The sequence below is a fragment of the Vulpes vulpes genome, chromosome 3, assembly GCF_048418805.1.
Source record: "Vulpes vulpes isolate BD-2025 chromosome 3, VulVul3, whole genome shotgun sequence".
NCBI classification, from domain to species: domain Eukaryota; kingdom Metazoa; phylum Chordata; class Mammalia; order Carnivora; family Canidae; genus Vulpes; species Vulpes vulpes.
In genome coordinates this window covers 47,592,045-47,607,690 of record NC_132782.1, presented here as the reverse complement: position 1 = coordinate 47,607,690, position 15,646 = coordinate 47,592,045, and the positions used below count along the sequence as shown (strand labels likewise).

Sequence of the window (15,646 nt, the reverse complement as noted above, 5' to 3'; positions counted from 1 at the left end):
GAGGGTTTAGGGCCTTCTCCAAAATCTGATTCTCCTGCAGGCTTTGAAGCAGCAAGCTGCCTTGAGTTCTACAGCTGCCAAGAAACGGATTCTGCATATGAGCATGGAAGAGGACCCCGAGCTTCTGAGGCTGTGGCTCTGGCTGAAACCTTGACTGCAGCCTTGTGAGGTCTTGAGCACTGGATCTAGCTAAGCTGTACCTGGGCTCCTGGCCTGTGGAAACTGTGAAATAATAAATATATGTTGGTTTAAGCCATAAGTTTGTGGTAATTTGTTATATAGCAACAGAATATATATCACTTCTTAAAATACAAAGCTTAGCTTAATCTCTTTTTTTTCTCGAGGGAACTGAGGCAATGGAGAATCCAAATAGGGTGATCCATAAATTATATTAATGTTACAATAAAGCCCATCATTTAACAATGCAATGATACCTTTAAAGAAACAAAAAAACCCTATGAAATGCAGTTACCAGGTAAGCCTAAACTAAAAGTTAAAAAATCTTCCAGGTGTATTTTTCATGATTAGTCTATAGTTTTAATTATAGCAATGTTCTGGTTTTGGTTCAGAGTAATGTGGAAAGTACTAATTCTATCATGACACAAAATAGGAAGGAAAAAAATATCTTTAAAGATGTATTTTAGACAAGGGCTACTCACACATTTGTAATAGAACATTCTTATTTTTATACAACTTGAGAAGGGCTCAGTGCTCCAAAAAAAGCAGTTTAAGGCATGAAAAGTCAAGAACATTAAGCTTATTAAAGGCTTACTATTCCATTTTTCCCCTCCTCACAAATAATGCTCTATGTTAAAAATGAATCAAGTTTCTTGATTATGTTTAAATCCGTTAATTGGGGTGAACTGTTAACTATGCTGAAACAATTTCAGAAAATAAAAAATCCCTCTAAGAATTCTATTACAAAATTAATGTCTTATATGAGACCATAGGTAAAAATGAAATATTTAGACCATCAGGTAGCCCTTGTATTCACAGATGTTATCATCCACAACTAGGATGTATTATAGGGTTAACTATTTTATGAAATCATTTAGCCTATTATAACCTTACTGGCTTACTTTGAGCCAGATCTATTTACTAAGAAACATGGATCATACAAAATACTGTCATGTTCAACTTCTGTTAATTTAAACCTTCTGTAAAAAAACAAGCTTTGTATGTAATCTGCCATTTGCTCAAGTTACAGTAATATGTAAAATACAGTTTAAGTAGTCTCTCTCAGTCCATATAGCTGGAAGAATAAAGGAAGGTCAAAATCTTGGGCTGGACAGGGAGAAAGCAGAAACAAAGATAGTGTCACCTGAACAGATCCAGTGGGTTAGAATAATAATAATATGTGTATACTGCAAGTACAGAACTTAAATTTCTTATTATACTGGTTCTAGATCAAAAAGCTCAAGGGCAATCTAAAATAAGCCATTGAGTCATACTCAACTTTACATTTATATATATATTAATATACATTAATATATATATATATTAAAATCCAAACAGCACACACACACACCCCATGTAAAACATTGCTTTAAGTTTTAATGTTTATTTCCCCAAGACAGCCTAGCCTGCATTCTACTTGGATAAATTTTACAAGCTAGTTTTCTGCTGCTTCTAGTTTTAAACTTTAACCATGTTTCTGATGACAAGGAATGCTGCAAAAATACTCTAGTTCAACAAAGAGTTATGATCACAAAATAATTTTTATCCATTCTACAGTGTTTCAGAATTACCAGTTGATTTTTAAACACAAAGTAGATATAGATGCTAATGGTGGCTAATCTGGTATGTTTCTTATAGCAAACTGTTGTTCATGCAACACTTGTGCTCAAAGGGGAAGGCACAGGATTTCCTACAATGAGCCACCTTATAAAGAGTTCTTTTTGTACAAATTAATTTATGTCACATTTAATTTAGTGTGCATAACCTCAAAACTGAGGTATTATTCCAATTTATAAAAACCACTTGCATAACTTTTATGCAAGTTTTAAAAATACAAAGTTTTCTCCCTAAAGTGGCTCAAAATAGATTGTTCATGGCTGCCTACATCTAAGATAAAAAGATTCTAAAACAATTGAACAGATTAGGCATATTATTAAAGGTGTTCAAACCATTACTTGATTTGTACATCTACTCAAACCTCTTCATCGGTCTTTATTCAGCAGTACATATGCACCAAATTCCATTTTAGAAGTTTCCATATCATTTTCATAGAAAACAAAGTTTGAAAACAAGTAACATTTAAACACAGCACGGTATTATTCTACCACAACTGAAACTTTTTTCTTCTTCTTCTTTACAGGACTCAACAAAATCTAAAAATGAACTATGCTGTAGATTTACCTCATGCAAAGATCTTTATGTTATCTCTGAAAATGAAAAGGATGGCTTTTTAAAGCACATTTTACGTTTTATACTATTATGGCAACTTGTGTACTGCAACACAGTCTATTTTGAGGGAAATTTATGATTTTTTTCATGCAAAAATCTACACAAATTAGTTTTGATGATATGGAAAGCTTTTCATAGCATCAAACATTCATCTGGTGCAAATGCACAGGGAAACCTTCCTGAAAAGTTTTCTGACTTGAGAAGCAACTAAAAAGCCATACTAGGTAAAGTAAATAAAAACTAAAAAGAAAAAAAAAAAAAAAGGAGGGGGTTGGGTAGAGGGAAGAGGGGGAATAGAAAACACAGGCTGCAGAGTAAACCAATGTCTGCTGCTAAACCGGTCTTTGTTTTCATGTCCAGTGTACATTAACACTTAAGATCTCACTTTGATGATTTACTAGGTTTGTTATCAGCCCCCTGAAGGCGAATCAAGCTTGCATGCGTTCACATACAGCACCACAACCATACTCTCGTACACAGTCACTCCAGGACTAGGAGTCTGCTTCATGAGTGAAGAGCCCTAGATTTGAAAGATGAACCTGACTCCCTATCACTGAGCCAGACATTCATTCAACATTGTCCACTCACACATTGCTTCATAGCAAGGCCTGGGCTCGTTTTCCTTTGACTTATATGGGCATCATATCCTCTTTTATGCTTACAAGGCTTGAAGATGACAGTACTGCACTTTCCCCTCAATTGATACAGAGTAAGTCAATGTTCCTTCTCAGGCACTGAAGATCTGTGACCTGTAGCCCTTTTTACTTTGAACAACCTAAATAAGCATTCATGTAAAGTTTTCGTTACATTTTGCCACTCATTCTCACTCGCACCCACTCGCCATCTTGACCTCATTTGGGCATTTTCTGTGATTCCAAATGAAATCTTCACATTTTCTTTCCCGATTTAATGCAGCAGCAGATCCCATGAGCCAAGCTTGATGGATCAAACCTTTTTATATATATGTATATATATATATATATCTCAGTGCTGCATTGTACCTAACTTCCACAACATCTTTCTAAAACTGGAACCCTTCTGTTGGTACGTTGGCAGATGAATTGAAACCAAATGTTCCACCTTGTATTGCCTCTGGAACAAGGCTAGGATCTTCATCAATCTAAGAAAAAAGAAAAAGTAAGTGATAATTAGTTTTAAAGGTTACATAAATAACACTATAGAAATATTATTTCAAAAAAAAAAAAGTACAAAAGAAATGAGAGCCAATTGTCCTACCATTTCTTAGGAAGCTGAAACCTTTTGTAAAGGCTTTGTCTTAAAGAACACTTGAAATGAGAGGGAACTTGAGAATATGCATGAAAGGTATCTTCCAAAAGAGTGAAATACAAGTATTGAATTGGAGATGGTCCTACATCTCACACTGAGAGGATACGCATTATAATTTCCCTCTTACCTGGGCAAATAGATAAAAGCTGATGACATTAAAAAACTTAATGCTGTCATTTCTGGAGAGTAATTGTAATCTTTAGTTATGTTTTTAGTAGCAATTGGAGACAAATGACATTTGGGCTTAAAACAGTAAAATAATAGCTGTGCTATAATGAATACATAATATTCTATATACCTTAAAGGTTCTTTTTTGAAATACCACAAAAATCACTGACCTACAGTATAGTTTATGCCAATCTTTTTTGATAATGTGGAAAAGTTTAGGGTGTGTATCAATTATTTTTTGTAAAGTTGAGAATCAGCAAAAAATCCACTGGTGGCTGGCTGTATCTATAATTTTCTAAGGAATAACTGCTTTTAGATTTACTTTTCCCAAGAAACAATACTAAAAATAAGTTAATACTTTAATTTCAACTACCATATACTGACAACATGAAGATACTTTTGTATGTTACACCTTACATTAATTAGTAACTTATCTTTCTTGACCATTTTTTTCCATTTTATGTATCTTCAAATTTATTTTTGGTCACCTACTAAAAATAACAGTGACAGTATCTTCAAATATGGAGACCTATTATCATAAAGGATTTATTACAGAATATACTAGTATCACTGTTTTTGTTTATAAACATGTTATGCTATTAACAATATAAAATTTGAGAACTATAAAGACACCTAGTGAAAATAAAACCTGACTTGTCAAGTGTCAAAAAAAAAAAATCCTTATCATAACTCAATACCAAAACAAACAAAACAACAACAGAAAACCCAACCCAATTAAAAAAATGGGCAAAAGACCTGAACAGACATTTCTCCAAAAGATATATGAAAGGTGATTAGGTAAATAAAAAAACACTCATCACCACCAGTAATTAGGGCAATGCAAATTAAAACCACAATGAGGTATTACCTCATCTCTGTTAAAATCGCCATCATTAAAAAGATAAGAGTTAACACATGCTAGTGTGGACAAGGAGAAAAGGGAAATCATGTGCACTGTTAGCGGGTTTGTAAATTAGTACAGCCACTTTAGAAAATAATATGGAGGAAAACTCAAAAAAATTACAAATAGAACTACCATGTGATTATTCAGCAATTCCACATTTAGGAATATATATATATATTTAAAGATTTTATTCACTTATTCATGAGAGGTAGAGACATAGGCAGAGGGAGAAACAGGCTCTATGCAGGGAGCCCGATGGGGTACTTGATCCTGGGACTCTAGGATCACGCCCTGGGGTAAAGGCAGGTGCTAAACCGCTGAGCCACACAGGGATTCCCCACTTTTAGGAATATATTTCAAAGGAAATGAAAACACTAACTCGAAAAGACATCTCCACCCCTATGTTCACAGCAGTATTATTTACAATACCCAAAGCATAGGGATCCCTGGGTGGCGCAGCGGTTTGGCGCCTGCCTTTGGCCCAGGGCGCGATCCTGGAGACCCGGGATCGAATCCCACGTCAGGCTCCCGGTGCATGGAGCCTGCTTCTCCCTCTGCCTGTGTCTCTGCCTCTCTCTCTCTCTCTGTATGACTATCATAAATAAAGAATAATAAAAAAAAAATTAAAAAAAAAAAATACCCAAAGCATGGAAATAGCCTAAATGTCCACTAACAGATGAATGGATAAAGAAAATGTGGTATACACACACAGGATAATATTATAAAGACTTAAAGGAAACCGCCCTGCAATTTGTAACAACATGTATAAACAGTGAGGGGGTTTAATGCTTAAGATGAGTAAGTCAGAGAAAGACAAATAATGTCTGATCTAACTTGTATGTGGAATCTTAAAAAACCCAAAAAATAACCTCATAGGAAAGATCAAACTGATGGTTACCATAGGTAGAGGGTGGAGGCAGAGCAAAGTGGAAGAAGGTGTTCAAAGGGTAAAAACTTCCATTTATAAGATTTAAAAAAAAGATATTTTACAAGTAAACTTTTCAGCATTCCTAAAAAATAAAAAACACCTCATTCTATTTTTAACTTTTAATGGCAAAAAGTTTGTAAAAAACAAAAAAAAAAATCCTTGTATTTTTTGCCCTTAAAACTAATACTACTACTTAACATCCTAGGTACTTTAAAATATTACAATATGGGATGCCTGGGTGGCTCAGTGGTTGATTGTCTGCTTTTGGCTCAGGGTGTGACCCCGGTCCCGGGATCAAGTCCCTCGCTTCCCGCAAGGAGCCTGCTTCTCCCTCTGCCTTTCTAGTCTAGTCTCTGTCTTTCTTTGTGTATCTCTCATGAATAAATAATAAAATCTTTAAAAAACCAAAAAATTAAATTTTACAATATTTATGTTTCTGAAAGTGACATTATTTTAATCCCATTCTAAAAATGTATGTCCTAGCTTATATTATTTCTAGACTTATGTTTATACAAAAAACTAAGAAAAGTTTAAATACATCATCTGAAGAGAAGAACTGATCAATGATCTCATAGGCCAATTTGTAGATGTCTTCATTTTCATGATTCTGAAGTTGTTCAATTTTCTCCAGTCCTGCAAGAAATTTTATGAAGTGAAAACAATGGTAATATTTAAAATGTAAGAACAAAAAATTTACAATAACCTTGGGACCACATAATCCCAATTTTTGGCAAATCTATGACTTTTGGGACTCTATTCTAAAGATGAATCTTAAAAATAAAAAGGTTTAATGCACAAAGATATAGCATATTTATCTTAAAAGTTAACATCCTGAGTGTTTAAATGTATATAAATGTTTAAGCAAGCAATGGGACACCTCTCTATTCAGAATATTATATAACCAATGTTTATAAGGAATAATATGGATTATTTTTGTTTGTTATTAAGTTAAAAGCAGATTCTTTCTACTTTCTAGCTAGCCTCTGCCAGGTTTTTCTAATGAGCATGTATAAAAATAATGAAAATACTGGCGATTAATATATATGAATGTTAAGACATCTGTTAAGTATTATGGAAAATGATCAAGATCAAAGCATTTCAGGGGAAAGAGGAATTGTTCCTATAAACGTAAGTTTATTAAATCACAGGCAGAAACATTAAAAAGAATATATAAACATAACTGATTTGCAAATTACATCTTGTTTCGTTTTATAGGACTAATAATTTTAAGGCTTCTGAAGTAAAGTGAAACTGCCCTTTCATGAGTGTTCTTCCTTTATCTATTCCTTACATGGGAGAAGTTGCTTTGGGCTCATTTCTCACTCTACACATTCTACTTAGCGGGCTCAAACTTTCAGTAAAAAAGAATTTAGACAGGGGTGCCTGGCTGGCTTGGTACTTAGTGGAGCATGCAACTCTTAATCTCGGGATTGTGGGTTTGAGCCCCATGATGAGTCTGGGGATTGCTTAAAAATAAAATCTTAAACAAAAGAAATTAAGCCACTATAATAAGGTGAGGACTTTTTTCTGAGCTTCAGAAGCATAAAATTAAAATGCCTGCGTGATAATTCCACCAGATATTTCATGGGTATGTAATGCTCAAAATGTCCAAACATAATTTATTACTTGCCTTTCTTCAATTAAACTATTTATTCTACTGTATTCTTACTTGATGATAATAAACAACTTGAAATCTGAGAGAAAGCCTAATAAGTTCCCCTTAATACTCATCAAATCTGTTCAAAAACCTGTAAGACTATCCATTCCTTGAATCCTGTCATCATTTATTGTGGCCCCTATCACTATATACTTTCCTAACTGGTTCCTGCCTCTTATCTCCAATGGTCCCGTTTCCCTGATATCCTTGCTCCATTTAAACATACCAATCCCTCAGATAAAATCTTTAAATGATTTGTAATACCCTGGGGCAGAATTCATTGGGAGTGCTTATAAGATACAGATTCTTGGCCTTACCTGCAGTGATGAAGGCAAGGCTCAGATCTGTATTTTAATTTTAATATATAAAAATTACATTTTTAATAATTAAAATGTTTACATGGGAAAAAACAGTAAAAACTTTTAAACTATATTAACTATTTTCTGGTACTCAACTTCCTAATTAGGTTCTCTAACTATTCTCCATCTCCTATTCCTAACTTGATAGTTATGAATTATTTTCTGTTGCTCTATTTGTTACTTCAGTAACTTTAAAAATACTTCTTTCTTTCAAGCCTCTGAACTCCTCCATTAAGCAAATTGAAGATATGGTCCTCCTACTCTTAAGTTACTTCTCCTTTCATTTACTTCTCCACATCTGTCAGAAATCCTTTCCTTTTATGCTTATCCAGGTTGGTAACATTTACATTTTGTTCCACAGCTACAATTGAGACTACCATGTTCTATCTACATGGTTAATTCTAAAAGCTGAAAGTTAAGACATGCTATTTACATTCTGGGTGGCCCTGGCACAGAATCAGATTTGGGAACTACAGCCTTACAGAATAAAGAATCTGCTGTGCTACAAAGCTTGTAAGATGGCAGGGGCCTGGTTACTGGTTGTATCTCCAACCTCATCTTTAGGCAGTGTCTACCCCATACTTTGTGATTCAGCAACACTGAACTACTTATATAATTTGCTGAATTCTAGATCTCACCTCAGACTTTGCTCATGGTGTCTCTGCCTGGAACACCTTTCATCCCTTTTTACTTTATTAATCCTTATTCATCTCTCAAAATCCAGCTCAGGTGTCACTTCCTGCTTCTTCCAGGATGGATAAGGTATTTCATTTTGTTGTACATTTCTATTAGGGTAATTAGCACATTAAATCAGTTCATATTTATCTCCATGACTAGACTACATGCCTTGAGGGAAAGGACTGTGTCTTGTTTACCACTGTTTTCCCAGTACCTTAGCACAGTGCCTGTTTCAAATACAGGGCAGCAATTCAGTTACCTAAGCATATGCAAGAAGCTGAGCAGGACTGTACATATAGAATATAGTATTTACTTTATTCTGTTACTTGATAATCTAAGACAGAAAAATACAGAGGTGCTACATTAGTCAGAAAATAAAAAGTAGTTACAAAAAGAACATTAAAACTGTGAAATAATAGCTTATAATACACTTGCCTCCACATTCTTCTATAAGATTGGCTATGGTTTCCGCCTCATCTTCAGCCATTTTTAATATATTACTTAGTCCATCAAGTACTACTTGCACAACCTGTGCATCTTTTACAGTCAGCAAGTTGCAAAAAGGCGGAATAACATTTTGCTGGATTAGATAGGCCACCTGAAGAAGAAAAACACCATGATATAATAAACATCAGTGAACTGTGCGCACCATATGATCACACTGAAATAATTTTGACTTTAAAGTTTGCGTATAGAAACATGACCTCATTTTCACGTTATGTTAGACTACATTAGGTAATTTTATTATTTTCTTGTTAGATTATTTTATTATGAGATTCCTTCCTTTAATGTAATGTTTACTTTTCTTGAACTTCGGAAAAAACAAGTGAAAATGAAGGAATCACTTAACCTCATGTGAAACATCTGCCGTAAGGAATACTTTCTTCAAAGATGCTTTCCTCCACTTTAAGATTAAGAAATTCTGACATCTGTAAAGGCTGGATGATGTGTTTTTAAGGGAACCATTGTTCAACATAATAGTATCCAATGTGAGAATGCTATATCATTTAGAATCCTCAAATACCTGGCTACTTTCAATTCACTATTCAACTGGTTCTATAATATTTTCATAATATTTTTCTTTCATTTTTATATTTTGTTATATTGTCATTTCCATGTACTATATATTTATATTCTGCTCTCTATTCATATTTAAGTGGATTCATTGCTCACCATCAGTCTATAGCTTATTTGTGACAATTATCAGCTTATTGTTTATTAGCTCTAAATTCACTCTTTTTACCTTATCTGTGAAATTTATCTGGAATCTTTTATTTTTATTTTTTTTTAAGATTTTATTTATTTATCCGTGAGTGACAGAGAGAGAGAGAAAGAGGGAGAGGGGCAGAGACACAGGCAGAGGGAGAAGCAGGCTCCATGCAGGGAGCTTGACGTGGGACTCGATCCCAGGACCCCAGGATCAGGCCCTGGGCTGAAGGCGGCGCTAAACCACTGAGCCACCCGGGTTGCCCTAGTTCGAGCCTTTTGGTTTACATTAGTTCCTTGCTTTGTTTGCTGCTGGTAAATTTTTGTTGTTGATGTTCATCTGTTATGAGATCTGTGATGTTGTTTCATTCTATTAAGCTAAAAAGTCCTGTTTTTTCCCTAATACTGTTAAAAACCAAATATATTTTGACTACATATGTTTTGATCTTACCATGGATTAGAAAATTTTTGTAGGCCAAGATGGTATAAAGAGAACACTTCTCATCTATGAAATGTAACCTAAGGAAGTCAAGGTAACACTTTTATATGGGGGGGGGGGGGGGGCGGGAATCACAGAATGCCTATTATCTTGCTATTATTTTAAATTATAATTTAACTGAAATCTAAATCTTAGAATTTAGAATTCTTATGTATGTTATTTTACCAGTTCTGAGAAATAAGTAAGAGTTGAACTTACTTGATCTTTCCTCCCACTAATTGTTAAGTTACTTATGGCCCAAGCAGCTTCTTTCTGGGTGCCAAAATCCCCCTGTAAAAGCAAAGAATACAAATTGCAACACAGTGTAAACTGGGAAAAAAATGCTGTCTGAAATGATTTTCAACTGCTTATTTTCCCAAGTTTTTTCTAACCTTTCTATATGCATAATTTTTTACTTAAGAAAGGCTTCTGAATTCAATTTACCCTAAACAAATGTAGACTCCCCTTTGCAAACTCTCTTGGCAACAAAGTGACTTGGTATTACTGTTCAATTAAATCAGATTAAATGAAGTCAGTGATAAAATAAAAGTAGTCCAAAACTCAAAAAGGGGGGGGGGGGGGAAGGAGAATGTACACTTCACTTTAATCAAAGAAATGTAACCTTTTAAACACAAAGTTTTAAAAATGTCCACCATTAATAAGATGATATAATAAAAACATCACCCTCCTATATTACCTTTCAAATATAAACTGAAAAAATATACTTAAAATCATTTAAAATCATATATGATTTAGTAATTTATTTAGTAATACATTTAATAATCATGAGGTTCTCAAAGTAATATTTAATAATCATATGAGGTTCTCAATCATATGAGAATCTTTAAGAATTTACCAAGAAAATAATTTAAAACAAAGTAATATTTTCTTTCCTTCTAGATATTATCTTAGTAGTACATACTAGTCAAAAAGTAAAAGCAAGTAGAATTCTCAGCAGTGGAATAAATGACTAATTATGATGAATCTGCTGAATGGAATAATAACCAGTTGTTAAATACAAATTAGACTAGCAACCTGGGAAAACGCTTATAATTAAGAAAAAACTTATATGAGGAATAAAAATCAATATTGCAGTGTGATATCTATTTTTTTATATCAGACTGATACAATGTAAATACCTATCAGTGAGGCTGGCAGGATTGTAAAATGGTACAATCCTAACGGAGGGAGGGGGTTATTATACGGCAAGATTTACATAAAGCCTATCTGCACATCCAATAATCCCAAATATAAACTGGTAAAATATTGAAAATATGCACCTTGAAAATAAGGTGCATATTTTTTTTTTACTCGGAAACCATATAGTGCTTTATATAACCAAAAACCCTAAACAAACAAAAAATACTAAAGTAATTTCCCCATATAATAAATAACCTAACTGTGTATCAACTTGGTGACTTAACCACACATACAAAAATTATGTATTACTATCCTCAAAGAAATCTTAAAACTGGAGTAGTCATGTTTAATGGCAATGTCAGCTTGCTATTTTGATAAATTTTGTATCTCAATATATATTTTAATCTTTTTAGAAAGACTTCCAGCATAAAAGATGAAAATATAAAAATCTAAGAGAATGTAAAAAGTTTATCCTAAATACCCAGTAGTATCTGACAGTTTCTTTTCACTCATCATTTTTAAATTAATTATTTTTCGCGATTTGTATCTTATGAATTTTCATGTTCATGAAATTACTATATATTTTCTACTTTTTTTTCTTTTTTTCTTTTTTTAAAGTAGGCTCCATGCCCAATGTTGGGCTTAAGCTCATGACCCTGATGATCAAAAGTCACATGCTCTACTGACCAAGCCAGTCAGGTACCCCTATTTTCTATTTTCTAAAAACAAAGAAAACCATACACATTATCACCCATTTTGTTCACTCAGACCTAGAAACAGTGACAACCTTGTAGCAATCATCTTTCTTAGGACCTGAACTATAATTATAATTCTTAAATACCATCTGCTACCTAAAAAGGACATCACAGAGTTTAGGTCAGAAAATAGAGAAAATATGCTTAAGAACTGTGTCATATTCAACAAGTAGGAAGCTCTGAAAAACTATTGGGGTGATGTAAAAAAGACACAGACACTAAGTTTAAGAGATTCCCATTTGTTAGGGACAATCTGAGTGTTAGAAAAAATAACTACAATGGACTAAAACTTATAAAAAATACATAAAATCCATAATTTCCTAATGACTTTAAAAACTCCACCCTAGTATTCTTTTGAGGTTGTTAGGGAACCATGTTATTCTAAAAACAGAGATAATGGAACACCTGGGTGGCTCAGTCTATTAAACATGACTTTTCATCTCAGCTCAGGTCTTGGTATCAGGGTTGTGAGTTCAAGCCCCATGTGGAGCCTACTTAAAACACACACACACACATACCCCAAAACAAAAAACCCTACATGATAATGAGAATTTATCTTGCCTTTTTTTATATGAACCATATTTCAGAGTAAACCAATAGCTGATAACGAAAAAAACTTTTCACTGAAAAATCACAGTTAATAACATAAAGAATGACAGAAGGGCACTGAGGTGGGCACTTGATGGGATGAGCACTGGGTGTTATTTTATATGTTGGCAAATTGAACAACAATAAAAAATAAATATATTAAAAAAAAGTCGCACACACACCAAAAAAAAAGAATGACAGAATCAGAAAGTCAGCATTTTGCAGTTCCTGGTAAAATAAGGGATCCATTCAATGATCGCTAATGACTACCTGAAAACTAGTAGGCAAAGATTGATGGATAGGTTTATAACAATCAATTGATGTAGGCTCATAATACCTGAGAGCTCACTCATTAATCTGTACAGGACAGATGTAGGATATCTGGAGATACAGGACAAACAGTATGTATCTTCTGATGTGAATCATCAGGAAATGTAGAGTAGTGTATTAAAAGCCTTGCCTAAAAAATTGAACCAGATCTACCAGTTTGTTTACAGGAAGCTTAGTCTTTATTACCAGTTTGTAGAAAACATGGAGGGAAAGAAGACAAAGGTTTTACCTTCTCTTTAATGACAGGTCACCATTCAGAAAAAACCCTCTTTCTGTGATTGTGACATTTTATTTTTATTTTTTTTAAAAATAGTTTATTTATTTATTCATGAGAGACAGAAAGAGAGAGAGAGAGAGAGAGAGGAGAGAGAGAGGGAGAGACACAGGCAGAGGAAGAAGCAGGCTCCATGCAGGGAGCCTGATGTAAAACTCGATCCCGGGACTCCAGGATCACGCCCTGGGCCAAAGGCAGGCGCTAAACCACTGAGCCGCCCAGGGATTCCCCCAATTGTGACATTTTAAATGGTCTCTTTCCCAAATGTTAATGTAAGCATAAGAGAGGATACAGCATACGATTAAATAGCACACTTACTTGCTATCTGATTTTGGGCAATTTACTTGTCTATACCACAGTTTCTTTACCTGTCACAGGGGATAATTCTTAACCTCATGGAATTGCAGTATTATATAAAGTAATATATGTAGAATGATGAGAGTAGTATGTAAGCATTTATAATCAGCAGTATATGATATGATCTTGAATATTATCATCATTAGTAATGTTTTTTAAAAACAATAATGTCTTTTTTTTTAAGATTTTATTTATTTATTCATGAGAGACACACACACACACACACACACAGAGAGAGAGAGAGAGAGAGAGAGAGAGAGATGCAAAGACACAGGCAGAAGGAGAAGCAGGCTCCATGCAGGGAGCCTGACGTGGGACTCGATCCCAGGTCTTGAGGATCACACTCTGGGCTACAGGCGGCGCTAAACCGCTGCACCCCCGGGGCTGCCCTAATAATGTATTTTTAATAAATACCAGGAAAATGGTAGTATTAGTAAAGGAATGATACCAAAGAAGAGTCAGGAGTTCCTGAAAAGAAATGTGTTTTTATATTTAAAAACTGCAATTTTTAAAGTTTTTACTTTAATATTACTTTACCATAGTATACATGCTACTGTATAGATTCTAATTAAACAGAGGCATATATTCACATAATTTGTTAAAATTTAAATCCTTTTCCTCTTACTCAGATATATATAAGATGTTTTCTTACCTTATCCAAAAGATGTATTATCATTGGTACAAGATTGGCATCAATTACTGCTTGAACCTGCTGCTGATTTCCTGCGGTGATGTTAGAGAGGAACCACACTGCTTCCTGCAGAACAAGACCCCTTCAATATTTCTCATTAAAAATTAAAATCTGCATCTGAACTAAATTCACTACATTTGTTACAATGTCCAAATGCTTTTTCATTATGGAATGAGTTCCAAAATAAAAATTTCAGGAATCTCAACTCATCTATCCTCCCCATCTTCCACATTTTCTTTGAACAAATTGTTAACGGCCCTAATTCAAGTCATAATGAGCTGACCCTTCTGAAGAATTCTTGAAAGCAATGTTCCCAAACATAAGACTCCAAAGAAGTTTGTCTCAACAAAATACTAAGGTATCCATGAGCTCCAATACAGATACAAATCCTAAAACTACTGTAAATGAGATTCAGCCTCCCCCTCACATAATGTGCTTTTTTCTCTATTCTACTGTGACCAAGAATTCTAGCCAAAGTTGGCAAATCTCAATTATCCATAATAATGGAGACGTGAAAATTGAAACAGTGGTTTTATAAGTATACTTATTTGTATGTCATTCACTGCACCATTTTTCTTAAGAGCTAACATAGAACCAGATGTTTGATTGCTTCATTGGTCTACCTTAATGATCTTTTTATGATACCCTTTACATTTTAGTGGTGCTTGCTGTTTTTGCCAAGATAATGGTAGTCAAGTGTTTCACAAGCTTCACTGATAATAAATGCACACTGAGATCAGTTAGCACAAAATAAGACAAAATATGTACCTCATATCCTATGTAGGTTATCACTGTAATTTACCAGACATAATAAGTTTATAATATTAATCAATACAAAGGGAAACATTTTCTCTAAAAAAAATTAGTAAACAAATTTTATTCCCAAAGCTATTAGTATTAGCTAGTATGAAGTGGGCTCTTTTGGATCAGATCACAGGACCATGTTTAATGAACCTGTTAGAGATTTTAGGGTGCTAGGCTACTTAGGTGAGCTGTTCTTGGGTTATAATCATCGGCAACGTTGTAATCAACAACCCATGTATTTCTACAACAGCCTCAGATGCACTCCAATATCAGCATCACCAGTCAGTGCCCCCTTTCAATAGCCTCCATGAGCACACAAACACAAACACACACACACATTCTATTAAGTATCTATAAAATATTAAGCTTAATTACTTAACTCACACGTTAAAATTTTCCAATCACACAACACTCAACACCCAATTATCTCTATTTCATCATTTCCAAGAGAGCCAAAATTGCAATGTTTACAACTAGTTTTATATACAGAAAATCATATAAATCCATGTTTAAAAGAACAGAGTATTCTAAATGATGATTTATCTTAAAAATCATTATAGACACTTGTGAATCCTAAGTTTTACAAATGAAAACTGCTGATATTTTGTGTGTTATTACCTAGTATTTAAAAATACT

General features: G+C 33.9%; 1 protein-coding gene and 1 non-coding gene across 4 annotated transcripts in view; both read right to left on the bottom strand.

The window, feature by feature from the left end:
• Window positions 1-1,534: 1,534 nt before the first annotated feature.
• KPNA4 (karyopherin subunit alpha 4) overlaps window positions 1,535-15,646 on the bottom strand; it is a 61,399-nt gene continuing 47,287 nt past the window's right edge. For all 3 annotated transcript variants that reach the window (XM_026016449.2, XM_072752376.1, XM_026016450.2), the window contains 5 exons: window positions 14,168-14,272; window positions 10,291-10,362; window positions 8,823-8,985; window positions 6,232-6,326; window positions 1,535-3,526 (listed from right to left, as the gene is read on the bottom strand). In XM_026016449.2, coding sequence (XP_025872234.1) covers window positions 3,428-3,526; window positions 6,232-6,326; window positions 8,823-8,985; window positions 10,291-10,362; window positions 14,168-14,272 — 534 coding nt within the window. In that variant the 3' untranslated portion in view covers window positions 1,535-3,427. The remainder of the gene's footprint in view (window positions 3,527-6,231; window positions 6,327-8,822; window positions 8,986-10,290; window positions 10,363-14,167; window positions 14,273-15,646) is intronic.
• On the bottom strand, window positions 15,128-15,456 carry LOC112933337 (small Cajal body-specific RNA 7). The gene has a single exon (XR_003237647.1).